The sequence below is a fragment of the Anneissia japonica genome, unplaced genomic scaffold (assembly GCF_011630105.1).
Source record: "Anneissia japonica isolate Jap-2015-1 unplaced genomic scaffold, ASM1163010v1 scaffold287579_len849171_cov184, whole genome shotgun sequence".
Lineage (NCBI taxonomy): Eukaryota > Metazoa > Echinodermata > Crinoidea > Comatulida > Comatulidae > Anneissia > Anneissia japonica.
Genome location: NW_022755335.1, coordinates 95575 through 114763, shown reverse-complemented (window position 1 = coordinate 114763; position 19189 = coordinate 95575). Strand labels below are relative to the sequence as shown.

Genomic DNA, 19189 nt, shown 5'->3' with positions numbered 1-19189 from the left:
GTATATATATAATTATTTAAACGTAACAGAAGATATATATGCGTGTGTGTGTTTGTAACAACAAACAGTAAATACATCTTGAAAACTGTTGTGTTGTGGTGTTATAAATAAATACATATACATACAATACAGTACCGGTATATATGTATATACAATGACAGTAAATACATCTTGAAAACTGTTGTGTTGTGGTGTTATAAATAAATACATATACATACAATACAGTATATATGTATATACAATGACAATTGTAAGCCTATGTATAAATTATAAAATTTGACAAGAGGAAACACCAGTGGTTGATGAAACTATTAAGATAGTTCCTATTTGAATCATTACCTTAAATCTCCAAGCTTACTACCAGGGTTCGACAGGCCACAGATACATGACATATCATAGTTTATTGATACAGTAGTACATGACATATATCATAGTTTATTGATACAGTAGTATAGTAAGGGCAGCAATGTGCTCCATTTCTCAGCTATTGTACATTCCCCTCAATTCGCTAAACACTTATGAATCTGTCTCTTATACACATCTAGAGGTGTATAAGAGACAGTATATATAAACAATAATTTGTAAAAAGTATCATTTTTCGCGCTGCTAAATTATAAGTAAACATTGTTTTTGATAATTTCTGTGTTGCATATTCAAAATGAATACATGGGACCTTTTCAGTGTGCATACAAACAAGGAATGAGTTGCACAAACAGAGAATATTGATTTCAGTAGTACTTGAGAAAAAAATTGACTTACATAAAATGGGCATAGCTATGTCCAGTGCATTTGATACGATTCGTAGGACAACAATTGTAAGACTTCTCAAGGATGCAGGATGTAGTAGAGATGATGTTCGACTCATCAGGTTCTTACTTGCAAACAACGCTACGAGTTAAAGTAGTAGTATATTATCTGCAGAATTCGTGTGCACAAGAGGATCTTTTCAAGGTGATGGGATTTCCGGAAATCTTTTTATCTTAGTCCTCGCAGGAGCTTTGAATGATTTGCGCGCCATCAATAAATAGGCCAAACCCACCAATTACAGAAAATCTTATGCCAGCAGAGGGGCAATATGCAGATGATTCTGATTTTATTGATGAATCGAAACAACCTTTAACAGACTTTTTACCTAAATATACCAATGTTTTTAAGCAATGGGATCTCTACTTTAATCCAGATAAGACAGAATTCGTCCGCCTACAGTATATGTGGCGGACAAGGATGAAATTAATGATGATGGTTTGCACTTAAAATACAATGAACCATGGAGGTTTTTGAAATCGCTTGGATCAGTGTTTTGCTTCACACAAGATATTATATATAGATGTCGTCTCGGCAATGCAGCTTTTCAGAAATATAGAAAGATGTGGCTTTGTGGTACAAAGATCTCAATTACAAAGAAAATTAAAGTTTATGAAGCCCAAGTCGTATCTGTCGTTATGTATAATTGCAGTTGTTGGGCAGCGCCGAGCTCAGTTTTGGAGAAAGCTGATGTGAGGCAGCGCAGTCATCTCAAGACAATTTTGAATCTCCATTGGTTGTATGCAAATATCTCTAATGCTGATCTTTATGAACGTTGCGGTGTTAATCCTCTCATGGAAAGAGTCAAAAAAGAGAGATGGAGGATGTTAGGTCACGTTTTGCGTAGTCCTAAAAATTCTCCTGCATCCATAGCCCTTACATTTGCAGTTTTATCATCGAAAATGTTACCTGGTCGCTTAGCCGACATCAGACCAATACTTTCAGGATGATTAAAGAAGACCTACTTGCTAGAGGACATTTATTAAGAAATATAGATGACATGCATCGATTGAGGACGATTGCAAAAAATCGACAAACATGGAGAAACATTTTATAGCAATTATTCATTTGTACTGTATAATGATATTGAATGATATTTAACTAACAATCTTGATATATCTCGCTTAATGTACGTGCCTGTATTACAGTAGACCCTTAATCATAGATTTTGAGTTTACCTTACAGTAAGAAATAATTATAAAAATGATTTTCATAACATGGTATATTTTATGGGACAATTATCTTTAAGGCAAAACACTTAAACTTAACTTGTCAATAAATTAACTTTTACAGGCTTTACTGTCATGAGTTTGCGAGGACGGCATCTTGTGCCATATATGCCCGGCAGTTATGATGAAGGTAGTCACTATCAAGGAAATGATGGCAGACTTCTTCAGAGAGAACGTACATCTCAGGTGTTGGTTGATAAAGCAAGACGATTGAATGACGATTTCCTGGTGACTCTTTCAAACCCCGGCAATATTCTCCAAGCGGCAGAAGCAAAGGCATTACTTAAGGAGCATATACAGACAATTACCACAACTGTCGCAACACTCAGCAAAGATATTGAAGTAAATGAAAAAGATTCTTTTAAATTTCACCCGGCAGGCATGGATTCAGGAGCTCATCCTGACTATCACACAGATAGGTCCATGGGGCGGGGTCCAAAGGGGCGAATCCCATTAACATTCTGAGGGTATTAAAACAGATAAACTGTATTATGGTATTTATGGCATTTCTATTAAGAAGAAATATATGAACTGAATAGGTGCTAGTTGATATTTACATGATTATTCAGCTTTTTGCAGTTACAATTTAAATTTTTATCTGTCACCCTGATCTTCACCATGGTGTGAATGTCTGGATCCACATCTGCTCTAGCCATACATTATTTATTATTTGTGTGTTATGTTTTTTATTTCAATACTTTTCATAATTACCAAGAATAAATTTTGAAAAAATGAAAACAGGGCAAACCAAAGTGAACTTACTCTAGCATTGCTAATGGCTGTGATTGTATTAAGGCTAGTAAAGATTGTATGTTCAATTACGACTCAAATCAATTGCAATACTGTATATTTAGAAAAGTGATACAATGTGCACATTAACACGTTGACTGCCAGACCTTTTTTAAGGTTCATTCCCGTGTGCCAAAACAAGTTTACATGTACAAACATACTCTTTTGAAATTTTATCTAGTCATATATCATCAAAATGATGTGTCTAATAAATTGGCGGGAAAATATTATAGGGCGAGTATACTCGCTGAAGGCACTTCGATAGAACGTTTTATTGACTATGCCAAGTGCGAGTTAGCTTGTTTGCTTATTGTAGTGGTTGGTATGTTCATAGGGCATCCCGACTTTTGCCGCTTGAGTGTACTACCGGCAAAATAACACAACAAACATACATACGTCATTTGCACGTTATCGGCTAGAAGTTATAAACGCAAGAATGTTACGCTGATTTTGACGAGTATACTCATCCCTGGCGCCCTCAGCAGCACTCTGTGGGCAAGTATGCTTGTTGCTGGCAGCCAACATGTTAAACATGTCTAGTTAATCAAAATCATTTGTATTTTATTTTTTGTTAAATTTCTACCAACAGGTTCTTGAATCCCAGATGATGATCAGAGAGCAAAGTCACAAACAATCAAACCACTCTGTTAAAAATCTTGAACTCCATCATGTTGGTAGTATTACAGACTTGCGGTCTCGAGTCGGTAGGTGCGATGCTTCAATTGCAAAGTTGTCAACTCAAATGAGAGGTATCTTTGAATCAGTTTCAAACTTAAGCAAACAACTGCAAGATCTCAGTAAAAACCTTAGTGAAACAATTATGGATACCTCAACTAAGGTATGTTTTTCCCTATTCCTGTGTATTAAGTTTAATATAAGTTAATCATTATGAGTGTTCTCCCAAAACTGAATTTGCCAGCATAAAGCTGCATTCACACCAAAAGCATACTGAAACTGATCAGAAAATCGAATCAGTGTGTAAGAATAGGGACGCTGGCATTCAGTGAATCAAAAACGTGGTCTAATGTTTGGTAACAGATCCGATGTGAATGCAGCTTTACTTGCTGGAGTAAAACACTCCTGAATGAAATTTAAATCTCCAAAACAAACATTTTACAATTTTAAAGCAAATGTACACAAATTTCAATTTTGATTTTTGCTAAAATTTATATAAACATTCTACTCCCAGAAAATAGCTCCCAGATGATGTCATCATTTGACCTCATACAGTTTATCCCAACCCATCTACTAATAGTGCATGATCTTATAGACATTTGCACTGGTCCAAAGTCTCCTGGAACCTGTCTCTTATACACATCTAGATGTGTATAAGAGACAGATTCAAACCTCACTTCTGTATCTTTATGTGTTTGTACCATATACAGCTCCCGTGTAAATATAGGGCTTTGAACATTTTCTATAACATCCTTCACCATTTTCCGTACAGATGTTATATCTGTTGGTTTACACTCTTTGGTCTTGTTAGTATCTTCTGGAACTATTAATTGTGGTTCAGCAACTCCTGGAAGATGTAATGGTCCTGCTTAAAAAAGAGGAAAATAAAATTGCTATTATAAACAAATAGAAAATATTATTCAAATTCATTCAAAATATTTACTCATAAATGTAAACACACTTATAATACTACTATTCTGTGTGTTGCTTGCATCATTCCATGTGAGAACCAAACATTTAAGGCAGAAGCCTTATGAACTATTAAAATAAATACAAAAATCTCCCCCGCATACTAATATGAAGATGTCATTTTCGGATATTGCTTTATGTATAAAAACATGAAATTTGACAGATGTATTCATATTCATAACTAACATCTTCTTTTCAATCAGTCTCCAGCACTTTGTTAGTGCGATGAGTGTTTAATAATCCAATGCCTAAGTGGTACATGGTCAAACGTAAACTCCCATGATAACTCTTTACATTTCTGTTTAAACTAAAAAAATATGCAATATGATACCGACTGCATTTTTAAAAGGCACAAAAATTCTTTAAGCCCTCTGCCCTCAAGTGGGAAAATCTGAAATAATGACAAAACCGTTAGCACCTGTGTGAGAACGCCCGATCGGTTAGCGCTAACCGCTAGCGGTATCCGGATACGTTAACGGTTAGCAAGAGCTATCGGTTAGCAAGTTGAGGGCGTTTCTATCATCAACCAATCACACGTATGGGTTTACAATTTCCAGTTTCTTATTGGCCAGTGATTCGATCATCATATTGTTGGTATCCAGATCGGGATTTTCTCGCATTGACGCACGGCAGCTAACGGTTAGCAGAATCCGGATCCTGCTAACCGTTAGCTGCCATGTGAGAACATAGCCTATAATGTTCATTTATCTGGTTTATTTAATTCTAGAATAAATTTGATTTATAAATGTACAAACATAATTCTATGGGCTTTGGAATTTTAGTAATATTTATGAGCATATGTAGTCCTTATTATGAATAATAACTCACAGTTTAAAACAATCTATGTTCTCAATTTTTTCCCATGAATTCATATGAATTTTTGTACATATATGAAATATCTGTTTAATTTTTAACATTAAATATAAAATTGTGTTGTGATTTTCTTTTACAAAATTGTTTGTGATTATATTTGATTTCTTGTATTTTTGTTAAACTGAGAAATGAATGATTTCACTAGGAATGTGCATCTGTAGTATTCTGTCTAATAATTACCGTAAATCCTTAAATAAGCACCGGGGTCAGAGGCGGATCCAGAGATGTCCAAAAGGGGGGGGGGGCCGAAATTTGGGCCGATCGAGACAACACTGTCCTAGAAGGTCCCAGGGATGTCCCCGCGAAATTTTTGTGTTCTAGACGCCCGAAAATAACATTTGAGGCGTTCTGGGCTATCAATTTTTTCTTTTTCTTTCTTTTTTTTTTTCTTTCTATTACCTTCCATTATAAAGATATGCTTGTGTCTTCATTGTGTTATTTATTCATTTAAAAACTATACCCCGGTTCTTAGTAGACGGCCTATTAAATCTGGCCTGTGTGCAAAAATGAAATTTAAAAAAAATAATAATAAAAAAGTAAATCATTTGATAAATAATTTTCCTATTTTGAGTGAATACATAAACACAGCCCCTGGGCTATGTCCACTAACATGAACATTTGGATGTTAGGTTTGTACGCAAGCTTGCACTGAATCTTTGAGTTGTACTGTATATAAATTATGGGTATTTTTTTCAAGTCCACCTGATTTTCCCATAATGATAAGTGCAGTTAAATGGGGGGATGAAATGTGTTCCGCAATCATAGCAGGCCCGTATCCAGGGGAGGGGTACACCACACCCCCAATCGAAAAAGATACACATTTTTAAGACTGTCGTAATAAAACTTAAAAGAAAAGTCTTAATTTTAACCAGTAATCTATTGGAACCCCTAAATACCAATTTGCCATTCAACTGGCTCTTCCCTTGATCCCATCAGGGACCCTCCATACACCAGTTGGGCTATTTTTGCAGACCCATTCACCCCACCATTTACAATTGTGCCTACGGCCCTGCATAGATTGAACACAACTTCCATTTGCCAATCTATATGCTGTTAAGAGGAGAGCAACACAACCAATTAACAATTCACCCAAGCAAGAAAAACAAATACAATATAATACACAAACTATGATTTAATATTGAATATTGCATTTGCATGACATACAATGGAACAAACAAAACTTGAAAAATACGATAAATTGACAACTAAATCTGTGATCTACACAACAAAAAATATAACAGCAATTAATTTTCATTCAAAAAGTTACAAAAGTAAGTGTTCCATTCTCTGTTAATATATAATATAAACACCAAGAAACTTGTTTACTTCTAATTTGCTACAGATTAAATATTTTGATTATAGGAATAATTTGTTAGATCAACCAGCTAATATATTAACAATAGTAACTTGCAAACAGTTTTCATCAAACCACAGACCTTTCCGCTCATGCACTACAACTTTTCAGATGACAATATAAAAGTTATTAAATAAATGGAATACACAAATTGATATCAGATGACTCTACACTGGAATGCTTCTACAGTAATATACAGTATTATCAGCATATAACTTAGGCCTACTTTAACTGGATGCTTTGAATTTTTAATGTTAGCCAGATATTACAAATTTAAATTCTTGTAGTTTCGTTCTATTTAGGCAAGACTCTTTTTATACCTTGTTTAGCGAATCCGCTGCCTATCAATGATTTTTGAATAAAAATAAAATTTTATTTTTGGCCAATTGGCGGACCCTCCGCCATGAAAAGAATGGGAATTTAAGGGGGAAAAAAAGATTTTTTTTCCCCTTTATTTTAATTACGCCTCTCGCCGCCTTGAAATCTCCAAAAATAAGGTATGTATATTTCTTCCAAATGATATAAATTAGAGCATTCTAATCATCCCATTACTAAACTGTTTACAATCAACAACAACATTTTATTTTTATTTTCTTCTTCGTCTAGATGTTTTTGGCAAAACTATTTTGCTAAATAAGAAAACAAACTTTTATTTTTTTTTGCCCACCTATGACGATTTAAAAAAAAATAAGTTCACGAAACAAAGTATAAAAAAGTCTTGTTTAAGGTAAATTTACACTAGACGCAATAACGACACAACGACATGATCATCGCGTTGTATATTCTTTAACACTGATTCATTTCTGTTCTGTCTGTTATGTCGTTGTCATGTCGTCGTGTTGTTATTGTGTCTAGTGTAAATGTAGCTTTATGCGAGTTATTATAAAATGCCGTTCCTGACTCCGTCCCTCTATAAAATGAGCTACCACAACACAAGGTAGACAGAGTACCACTAAGGTTAATTGAACCTACAACCAATAAACAAAACAGAAACATTTTTTTTCAAATAGTTTGATGGTGGAGAAACCCAAGCCTTTGTTTAGTGGTTTCTTCAAAAGTACAGTATTTGTATAGGACGCACCACGAATACATAAATTCGGAAATCAGGACGGGTCAGTTGGTCAGCCTGAATTTTTTTTTATACTGACCAATACATGACTTTTTCAAACTACCTTCTCAAATTCCTGTGTACATTTTCTATTTGTAAAACACAGCAGCATTTTAGTCTTGTTATTTTGTTGTTCTCTGGCATTTAAATCATAGTAAATTTAGGGAATTATCTATTTTAGGCTACAATGTTTATAGCAGATGCCCTTTTTGGATCAGTCTTTCCTTTCTTACACATTTGAAGTTAAACATTAAAGACAAGATGTCTATAAACTCATAAACATAAACTCAAAACTCCGCTAATATCTAGAAATGTCAGTGATACGTGTGTGTATATGAATGTACATATGTATTGCTATAGGCATATGGGAAAACCCAGATATAATAAGCAATGAACTACAATAACCAAAACATCAAATAAATTTAAAATAAGAGGATTAATTCCAAGAACTCACTGCACCTTACAACGGTCATAAGGCCGATGCATCCAACTCCGTTACCTTTGGGCACTAGATGCCGTCTGCTAATTTTTGGTAGTTGTCCGAACGAATCAACATAAAAAAACGATCCGTTGCGCACGTGTTGTGGCCTTTCATTCTCCATAAAATTGCGTCGGCCGAGTACCCTCAGGTGCAGTGACTGCCCGGCTTAAGAATGTAAAGTGTAATCAACCTCCACCATTATACACCACTTTTTGTTCTATTTGCATCTTAGTTACTTACTTAGCATTAAAAAGGCTACAGACTGCTAAGTTTTGTCAGAAAAAAAAGATCAATTATGCGGCACAAATCTTTAACTTAGTGACACAATGTTTTAAAAAAAGTGCAGCTAGAAACACAGATGGCATTTTATAATCAAAATAAAGAATCTCTCAACTCCCAACGATGGTGGTTCATAATAACTGCGATGGAGGTTCTTGATGAATATTTTTCAAGATTAAGCTCTGTATCCATGTGTGACAGTACCTTCGTCATCCAATTGTGTATAAGCCACTTTCTTCTTATTACAGAACAACACACATGAGAAGATGAGACCAATGATCTATTTAAAAACCATAATGTTTTCAAATTAAAATATTTAATTGTGAGTTAATAAAAACTTACAGTACTTAAATATAAAAGTGTTATTGTTAATTTTATTTAATCATTATTAATTAGAATCTTTTATTCTTAATGAAATTTTTAAGTTAGTTATCCAGGTTTCACAACAGACTGCATATCACAATTTATTATGATTTTATATCTCTTATAAAAATGAAACCCACCTGAAAGGCCAAGAGTCCAAGAGATACTCCAATTATCTTCTTTAGGTTTGCTTTTAATTGCTCATCCACTTTGCTGTAGCAGCCCTGAAATTTCAACAAGAAGATAATTTGAACATTTTTTGAAAAACCATTAGATTTGATAGTAAAATATGTACAAGTATAACTACTGTACTAGTGATGCAGTGAAATATCTACAGTGCATGGAGTCATTATAATTCTGCAGTCGGGTGTTAAGTAGTAATGAACTGAAATTATTTTTGTAAAATCATTCATCATTGAGAAAAATCAGTACACCATGATTATTAATACATTTCATACAATGATGTTTCAAGATAAATAATGTATTTCTTCTACAGTACTTGCAAATAGGCTCTGTTAAACTCACCTCTGTGTTTGTTTTGTTCTTTGAAATATCAGAGGATGACCCTGTGCAGTTGTTTGCATTTGTCTTACAGCAGCTTTTAGGCACCTGGCCTGGGTTATCAGAGCCCCATTGGGTTGTACCCCATTCAGTGCTATTATTAACTCCACAGCATTGCAGCTAAAACAAGAATATGTCGATAACAAATGCATGTACATGGATTTGGCTCAAGACCACATGTGTCAGTGAATGTACCTAATCAAAATCTTTGTACTCTCTACAGTAGTACAGTAAACCACTACACATTTAGCTCATACAAATCTCAAAACTTAACAATAACATAATTGAACTCACTATTTCAAAACACACTTAATTTACAACACTTTTAAAATTAAGTTTATATAATTTTCTTTTGACAGGTGATCAATCATTCTTCAACCACTGGGTCACAGTCCCTTCAGCCCCAGCCCCACCATGGTTGAGGCTGAGGTGGAAATAATTTAGGTTGTCCCTCTAGATTACCATTATAGATCAAGTGACAAGAGACAATAGCAGTCTTTTAAAGCTTTAAGCTGCTTGAGTCTTAAATTAATAATAATTTTTTTTAAAATATTGATGGTACAATTTCATTTAAATATTATGATAACTCACAGTTTCTTGAATGGTATCAACACTTCTTGTAATATCCCCATTATCATCTGTCCCATATTTGGAGAATGCCTCCTTCATACCAGAAGATACTGCATCATTTAACTATTAAAGAGAAAAATTTAGATACAGTATACTGTACATATTAAAATAAATAAATAAATATTATCTAATGCATTTTATATGGTTAGCATATTAATCCGAACCTTAAATTCAAAAATTGATTTCAGAAAAAAATAGATAAATTTTCCTCCTGGACTGCTTACTTTATAGTTATAATTGTTAGCTTTCCATTGAAAATTAGAACAAGTTAAAAACTTTCCTTGCATCTATATTATCAGATGCAAACATTTTTTGCATGTGTTTGCAAGAATGTTTGTATTACTGTACCTGTAAAAAGTCTCATCAGTGAAAATTAATATTTCTATGTCTGACTGGAAATGAACAACACGATGATCAATTTAAATCAGCTTTGTTTTAATTGATGTTTTTTTTAAGCTAGATTTTATCACAGACATGGAGTATCTTTAAATTGGCTCATAATTTTGATGGGACTACCTCAGTCTTGTGTGAATCAGGTAGAAGAAGATATAATTTAATGTTAAATAAGTGATTTAACAGTTTCAACAACAATTAACAAAAAAAAAATATTAGATTACCTCTCCTTTGTAAACAATTGCAACAATACCACAGGTCAATTCCATCATTACTATCAAAAGCAAGATTGTGAAGAACTGAAATAAACAGAAAGTAACATTTGATAAATACTGTAGCCATATTAGAGGGATTTGGCGATGAGCATATATTTTATTTATTTCTGTCTTTTGTGTGATTACACTTTCAGTGATGTAGTACTGGTATCACAAGTGGATCACAAGTAAAAAAGAATAAAAGAAAAGCAAAATAAAAAAAAAAGAAAACTAATAAGTTAAAGAAAAACAATATGTACGTAAATATAAAAACTACTGCATCGAAAACAAAATTGCTTAAAACTTACTACAAAATTGAAAAGGAAAAGGCAAAAAAAAAAATCTGTAAAAGTTTTATTCAATATTTTGTCTAGAATAGAGTAATTAATAATGTTTTTAAAGTTATATATCGTTTAAATGATTTTTTAAAGACTGTATGGAAAGTTCATTAAATATTGTTTTAATTTCATTTGGAAGGTTGTTCCGTGCTTTAGTTGCACAGTATAAAGATGTAATTTTGCCTTGTACCCAATTCTATTTTTGTTCAATCAAGTTGTTATTAGACTTGTTCCTAGTACATTGAGAGCGATTATTGTTATTAAAGATAAATCTATTACAAGAATAAGATGGGGTCTTTTCTTTTAGACATTTTAAAGTTAATAATAGATGATGTTCATTCCATCTGTCGACCAATCTTTTCCATCCCAACTCATTCATGACTGTAAGAATTGGTGTGTGAATGTCAACAGATAATAGAATTCTTCCCAGCCTATTTTGAAGAATTTGAAGTTCATTTAAAGCGATTATTGGTTGTGTTGGACCAAATGCAATTACAATAATCAAATAATGGCATTACAATTGTATTTGACAACATATTTGTAGTTTTAAAGGAAGTTATTGTTTGACATGACGAATCACACCAATTCTTTTTGAAATTTTAGAAGACATATTATCAATATGCAAGACCCATGTTAAGTTAGTATCAAAAATGACACCAAGATATTTCATAGACATGACCTCCTAAATACTTGAGTTATTATATTTAAAGACAATATCCGAAAATCTAGAAAGTAACCTAACGTGACCCAACGTGGGTGATATACAGTAAACAATCGACTGGCACAGCGGTGTTTTACATGGAGATTGCTATTGTGTCCCTCCCTTCTTTATTGCTGTAAACATCATCATAATTCCCATTAAACTATACCATATCAATTGGAAATTAAACTTCAGAATTTTGCCTTAATGGTTTGCTAATGCTATAAAGGAAAATGGCCGCAAACATCGTAATTTTTCGACAATTGTTAGGCCCAGGCCCCTGTACATCTACGGCATGGTTAGTTATGCATGATGGTCTTCGACCAGCAAACTACGATGTGATGTTAGGGCTAGCCAAGGTTTATGAAGGATCACTTAAACTTCAAAGTATACAATGCTTTGAGAATGCTAGGATAAGTAAATAACAGTATTTTAAACAATTCTATTGCCTTAATATCCTTTCCTATACTATCGCACTGTAATGTTTTCATGTATACCCAAGTTAAGTAAGTGTGGGAGCTTAAACAATACACAAACAGATCACTTTAGATTATAAAACTTTTATAGTTTGCACCAAGTTTGCAAATTATATACGATACTTTACTTACACAGGCTAGTAGACACTTGTTCTCTTTGCAGGCGGCGCAACAAGCGATTATGCCAAGTATAAACATGAAAACACTGGCAACGATGATGGTAGCCCCAGGCACCCAAATGTAGTAATCTGCATAGACTTTATCATATTCTTTGTAATCTGAGAATATGATGACACCAACATACATCAAACAGCCAGCTGCAAACTATAGAGGTGAAAAAAGCAATATTTGTATCTTTTAATATTTGTTTTCAAAATTAAACAAAATATCAGTTATAATATCGTCAAAGCATTTGTTTTAATTTACTATTACATTTTCAATGTTAATTTTTAATCAATTTTGCATTTGAATTACAAATTTTAGCAAGGGTACAGTACAAGAAATAATGCTGATGGATGTAATAAGGATAGATAAAATATACTGATTGGACACACAGAAGGGAAAGACTATTGAGAGAAGTCATAAAAAGTAGAATAGAATTTATTTTTAAAATAAAAAGGACAAAAAGGAATAGTTGTAATAAAAGGAAACAGATCCTACAAATATGGAAAACAGATGAACTGTGAGAACCACAAACCATTCAAAGTATGAAAGAACACATGATATGTGAAATAATTATATAATTCATAATTTAAATTAATGTATTTTATATATGTACACATAAAAATGTTAGCCAATGCATATCATAAGATGGTATTTTTTGTATGTAAAGTGTTTTGTGTATAATGATAGTGATGTTTTAAAAAATTTTAATTGAAATTTAGCTACCATCAAATGTTTTATTAAGAAAAAACATAGCATGTTATTAACTGTACATCCATTTTAAAACATTTTATGTATAATATTTCTTAATATTCCCTCTAATAGAGAAATCTAAAGACCATATTTAGCGCCCAGGGGTCCCAAGTCTCCTGGAAATTGGTAAAAACGCAAGCCAGAATTTCCCAGAAAATAAACCATCTCCTCATGATATTTTCATGTTTTTACAAGTTTTTCCTAGACTTTATTATCAATTGTCTTCCGAAAGTCAGAGCCAATGATTGTGTTAAAGAAAGCTCAATTCAAATTTTACGAAGCTTGGGGTTTTTTGCATTTTCAATAAATTTTAATATGTGGCATGACTCAAAAGTAATCTTATTGTTCAACCGAGGACAATTTACTGTAGGTCCATATAATTAATATCAGAATCAGATGCAGTCACACTGATCTGATGGCAAAGAATAAACCTTTAATCAAAATTCTGATAAATATCTTTTTTGTATTTCAGATGATATCCAACACACATACACAGTAATTCCCAGCCTTGGTATTAAAACTAGGGTTGCCAGACTGGAACCTAATTATTATTAATTTTTTTTAGTACACATCCGTTTTAATGATGAAGCCGTTTGTTTTCTATTAAGGCTAAATATTTACAGTAAACTATGTTGAATATTGAATAGGCATCTCATATGTTAGCCCTGTCATATTTCTGTTTTACATAATAATAATAATAATAATAATAATATAATAAGCTTTATTTCAACACGGAAACTTGGCTCAACTAGCAGTTGTTTTTCTGCAAGGCCGTGTATAAGGCACAAATTTTACAGTATACAAAAATAATAACTACAACACTTTGTAAAATTAAAATTAAATATAGTAGGTAGAACACTAGGTAGAACGATGTACATGTACAGAATGTACTTATATACATCAGGAAGTTTTACAGTGTATGTAAACATTTTGCCAAGCCCAATTATAAATCTGTACTTGAAATTAGCACTATACAAACTGTAATTTCCGTGTCATGCTAGCTACTATAAGTATATTACAGTGTTAGCATGTCAGGTACAGTAGGCCTATTATATAATTCAGATCCAAATTTCATGCACAATTCGAATTATTAACGTAATCCTACTCTTTCATCCTCTGGAACATAAATATATTCACTGCCTGTAATTCAACATGAAAGGCATAATGCAATTGGCATTAGGCCACATTGTGACAACTTAATTTATGATATTCATATCTAATTATTTTTATACTTTGCTGGTACTGTACTGTACTTTCAGCTTAAATTTAAAGTATTGTACATTCATCTTTAAATAATGTGCCTAGTTTAGGTATACTCTCAAGAAAAATGTTTAAATTTGATTTATTGTTATATAGCCTTAGTTGGAATGCCAATTTTACATTATGCACACAATCTTGATATTAAAACTTCTTTAATTATACATAAACTGAACACTTCTCTGGAGTAAATTTTTTGCCTATTTTCTACACTCATGTCAAGACAGTCTAGGCTTTCTGGTCAAAACGGCAATAAACCAAAACGGCAATGTCAAAACGGCAATAACCAAAATGGCAAAAATCCAAAACAGCAACACTTTTTGACCAGAACGGAAATGGACCAAACAGCAATAAATCAAAATGGCAATAAACCAAAATAGTCTATGAAAGTTTCCTTTAAGAATTAAAACATATTTTCAATGTGGCCCTCCATAAAACCAATTATAAACAGTGTTCACGATTAACACGGTAAAACATGAGGCTAAATTGTCAGAAGTAAAACTTTAAAATACAGACAAAATAAGCCTAAAAACAATTTATGTCATAAAAGTTAAAAAAAGCAAAATTATAAACCAATTATAAACATGAAAGTGTACAACAATTAAATACAATCAAAATAAGGCTAAATTGTCATAGAATTAAAAAACGCAAAACAACAACAAACAATAATAATAACAATTAAATAATAATAATAACAATTAAAATAATAATAATAATAATAACATAAAAATTCAATAATAAAAAGACTGGGAGAAACACAATATAAAAGAAGTAAACATTTAAATAAATAAAACTTTCAAATACAGACAAAATGAGGCTCTTTATGTCATAAATGTATAAAAATGCGAAATAATAATAACAATAATAATAATAATGATAATAATAAACACTTTAAAATATAGACAAAATGAAGTATCTAAATAATTCGTCATAGATTTCATAGATGTATAAAAAAAAAAAAAAAAAAAAACCGCGATTAAGCATTAAAACATTCAACTTGTAAAAAAAGCCCATGGCAATATTCAATGTCTGTCGGGACAATTTCAAAACGATTCAGAAAATGATAACCTGCGGTGCGTGCACGGTGCCGCTTGCTATAGTCTTGGCATTGATTTCACTCCTTTGCCGTTTCAGTCTACATGTATGCCTATTACCGTTTTGGTCTGTTGCCGTTTTTGTACTTATCATCGCCGTTTTTTGTCATTGCCGTTTTGGTTATTGCCTGTCTCTTATACACATCTAGATGTGTATAAGAGACAGATTATAAATCTGTACTTGAAATTAGCACTATACAAACTGTAATTTCTGTGTCATGCTAGCTACTGTAAGTATATTACAGTTTTAGCATGTCAGGTACAGTAGGCCTATTATATAATTCAGATCCAAATTTCATGCACAATTCGAATTATTAACATAACTGCCTGTAATTCAACATGAAAGGCATAATGCAATTGGCATTAGGTCACATTGTGACAACTTAATTTATGATATTCATATCTAATTATTTTTATACTTTGCTGGTACTGTACTGTACTTTCAGCTTAAATTTAAAGTATTGTACATTCATCTTTAAATAATGTGCCTAGTTTAGGTATACTCTCAAGAAAAATGTTTAAATTTGATTTATTGTTATATAGCCTTAGTTGGAATGCCAATTTTACATTATGCACACAATCTTGATATTAAAACTTCTTTAATTATACATAAACTGAACACTTCTCTGGAGTAAATTTTTTGCCTATTTTCTACACTCATGTCAAGACAGTCTAGGCTTTCTGGTCAAAACGGCAATAAACCAAAACGGCAATGTCAAAACGGCAATAACCAAAATGGCAAAATCCAAAACAGCAACACTTTTTGACCAGAACGGAAATGGACCAAACAGCAATAAATCAAAATGGCAATAAACCAAAATAGTCTATGAAAGTTTCCTTTAAGAATTAAAACATATTTTCAATGTGGCCCTACATAAAACCAATTATAAACAGTGTTCACGATTAACACGGTAAAACATGAGGCTAAATTGTCAGAAGTAAAACTTTAAAATACAGACAAAATAAGCCTAAAAACAATTTATGTCATAAAAGTTTAAAAAAGCAAAATTATAAACCAATTATAAACATGAAAGTGTACAACAATTAAATACAATCAAAATAAGGCTAAATTGTCATAGAATTAAAAAACGCAAAACAACAAAAAACAATAATAATAACAATTAAATAATAATAATAACAATTAAAATAATAATAATAATAACATAAAAATTCAATAATAAAAAGACTGGGAGAAACACAATATAAAAGCAGTAAACATTTAAATAAATAAAACTTTCAAGTACAGATAAAATGAGGCTCTTTATGTCATAAAAGTATAAAAATGCGAAATAATAATAACAATAATAATAATAATAATGATAATAATAAACACTTTAAAATATAGACAAAATGAAGTACCTAAATAATTCGTCATAGATGTGTAAAAAAAAAAAAAAAAAAACCGCGATTAAGCATTAAAACATTCAAGTGGGAAAAAAAGCCCATGGCAATATTCAATGTCTGTCGGGACAATTTCAAAACGATTCAGAAAATGATAACCTGCGGTGCGTGCACGGTGCCGCTTGCTATAGTCTTGGCATTGATTTCACTCCTTTGCCGTTTCAGTCTACATGTATGCCTATTACCGTTTTGGTCTGTTGCCGTTTTTGTACTTATCATCGCCGTTTTTTGTCATTGCCGTTTTGGTTATTGCCGTTTTGGTCATTGCCGTTTTGGTTTATTGCCGTTTTGACCTGCTACCCAGTCTAGTCTGCAACGTAAGCAAATTGCTTTTAGCTACAGTAATATTAATAATAAATCAAAGATCATTGAACCCACCAAACATAGTGGTTTGGTGGGTCTTACTCTGTTAGTACCTAGGCTAGATAAGCACATTTAGTTAGCCTAGGCCTAGCCTAGTAGTAGTAGGAAAATTTCCTTTCTCTATTATAATGGAAGGAACGGTAGTTAGGCTAGGCCAATCCAAGCCTATATGTATGGCACTATGCCTACACTTATTTACACAAGCTTGGCGATGCCTGTCTCCACTCTGCCCTCCACCCTCTATCTAGTGGCCTAGGAATGCCTAGGCTAACCCTAGAGAGGGCTGGCCTAGCTAGCCTAGGGCCTAGGCTACGGCCTATTCTACTACACTAGACCTAGGCCTACTACTATAGCTAGGCCTAGGACTAGGTCTATACTAATTACTAAACTTACTGTAAAAAAGAGGCCAAGCACAGTCAGAAATAACTTAGCAGAAGCTGTGCAAAATCCCATGGTTATGTTTTTTAAAGGAATTAAACGTCTGAAGCCTAAAAGATTACAAACAACACGTCCTTTTATTTTACTATTTAGTATAAATAACGACTGATGACTGATGGTCATGTATTTTATTTACACAACCTTCCTTGTGACCGATTACGTCATTAATATAAAGTGGATTAGTCAACAATATTCTTCTAAATAATTAATAATTTTGCGGTATCCCACATACAATATTACAAGTCTTAATTTGCAAACAGATTCTCTTGTTAATATCAATAAGTCAATAATGTTGTTTATAGTCCTACGTCAATCCTTATATAAATTAGAAAATGTATTAAAACACCCGTCGTCCTGTCTTTCCCTGTGGTATGGACCTGGTAATGCATGTCCGCACACTGGATGCCAGTCAATTCGAGCGGATGTCAATTCGAGCGGATGTCAGTTCGAGCGGATGCCAGTTCGAGCGGATGCATTTAGTGCGAACTATATGAAGGGTGAATTTATCGTCGCCCTATTCTTGTATTTGTTTTAAATGCAAAAAATGCTCTTATTACTAAGGTTCTAAAAAGTGTTTTTTTGGTACTTTTTGATAATTACTCCATGTTTGAATTACAGTCTTTGCAAATCCGACTACCAAGATGGCCTCTAACAAGTTAAAACTATATTATAGAATTGCGCACTTTTCAGCTTAAAAAAGAAAGTGTATGTTTTACTAGAGTGCACGAGAAGCACACACACAAGACGAGTGACCATTGTTTTTTTTCACAGTAAACAAATAGCCACCCTATTCACCACCCCCTAGATCCGCCACTGATTGGGGTTTTGTATTTTAAAAAAGCAAACTATATTTGTAATTGAATTATACAATTTTGTAATTGCATTTGTAGATTGACGATTTAGGCCTATATTTGTAACTTGGGAGCAACTTTAATTTTGTAATTTTTAATCACCATAGGAATTAAAATTATTTTTACGTATGTAGGTGTGTCAGAAGGTGCACAAATGAATGGTGGAGTAGTGTGAGACAGGGCGGTTTTGCCACTATTTTAAAAATGTCAATGCATATTAAATTTATGTGCTACTCATTTATCTATTCTGGAACTGTTGTGTGCCCCCTCCCCCTTTGAAAAATTATGGATCCGCCCCCGTGACAAGCATCAACAGTACAGTAATAATGACATCATACCAATTTTCTTCTAAAGTTCAAAACCCACTGTTTTTTTAAACATGTGGAAAGGATAAAATTGACTAAGTATAATTTAAGATATATCATTATTTTTATGAATGTGGGTATGTTTGTTTGTTTATTTATTTATTTACACTAAGATAGAGATGGCAGGCTATAAAGGAAATTCCTATTCCCAATAACATTCACTTACCATATACATTCAGAACAAATTGAACTTTATTATTTGTTAACCTAAAAATCCATTAAATACGAC

General features: G+C 32.6%; 2 protein-coding genes across 4 annotated transcripts in view; one reads left to right on the top strand and one right to left on the bottom strand.

Annotated features, from left to right (window-relative positions):
* LOC117123367 (protein FAM81A-like) overlaps positions 1-4076 on the top strand; it is a 4858-nt gene extending 782 nt beyond the window's left edge. Inside the window, exons 2-3 of the mRNA XM_033269258.1 lie at positions 2098-2375; positions 3412-4076. Of these exons, the coding sequence (XP_033125149.1) occupies positions 2109-2375; positions 3412-3705 (561 nt within the window). The 5' untranslated portion in view covers positions 2098-2108 and the 3' untranslated portion in view covers positions 3706-4076. The remainder of the gene's footprint in view (positions 1-2097; positions 2376-3411) is intronic.
* Positions 4077-6446: 2370 nt separating this feature from the next.
* LOC117123381 (tetraspanin-36-like) lies at positions 6447-18103 on the bottom strand. 3 transcript variants are annotated; one of them, XM_033269279.1, is made up of 7 exons: positions 17977-18103; positions 12409-12600; positions 10733-10807; positions 10077-10178; positions 9450-9605; positions 9065-9148; positions 6447-8841 (listed from the first exon to the last, which is right to left on the bottom strand). In XM_033269279.1, exons 2-7 carry the CDS (start codon positions 12580-12582, stop codon positions 8737-8739), a joined length of 696 nt encoding a protein of 231 aa, XP_033125170.1. In that variant the 5' UTR covers positions 12583-12600; positions 17977-18103; the 3' UTR covers positions 6447-8736. The 3 variants fall into 3 exon arrangements, with proteins under 3 accessions (XP_033125170.1, XP_033125169.1, XP_033125168.1); XM_033269278.1 differs by lacking the exon at positions 17977-18103 and adding an exon at positions 15517-15651; XM_033269277.1 differs by lacking the exon at positions 17977-18103 and adding an exon at positions 17700-17884 and having other exon boundaries at positions 6454-8841.
* Positions 18104-19189: the final 1086 nt, after the last annotated feature.

Excerpts from the sequence above, each read along its gene's own strand:
- LOC117123381 (XM_033269277.1), bottom strand. The coding sequence starts at position 17,867 with ATGACCATCAGTCATCAGTCGTTATTTATACTAAATAGTAAAATAAAA. Across the intron at positions 10,179-10,732 it reads CAATTGTTTACAAAGGAGAG|TTAAATGATGCAGTATCTTC; the intron begins GTAATCTAATAT and ends TCTCTTTAATAG. Across the intron at positions 8,842-9,064 it reads TTGGACTCTTGGCCTTTCAG|ATCATTGGTCTCATCTTCTC; the intron begins GTGGGTTTCATT and ends GTTTTTAAATAG.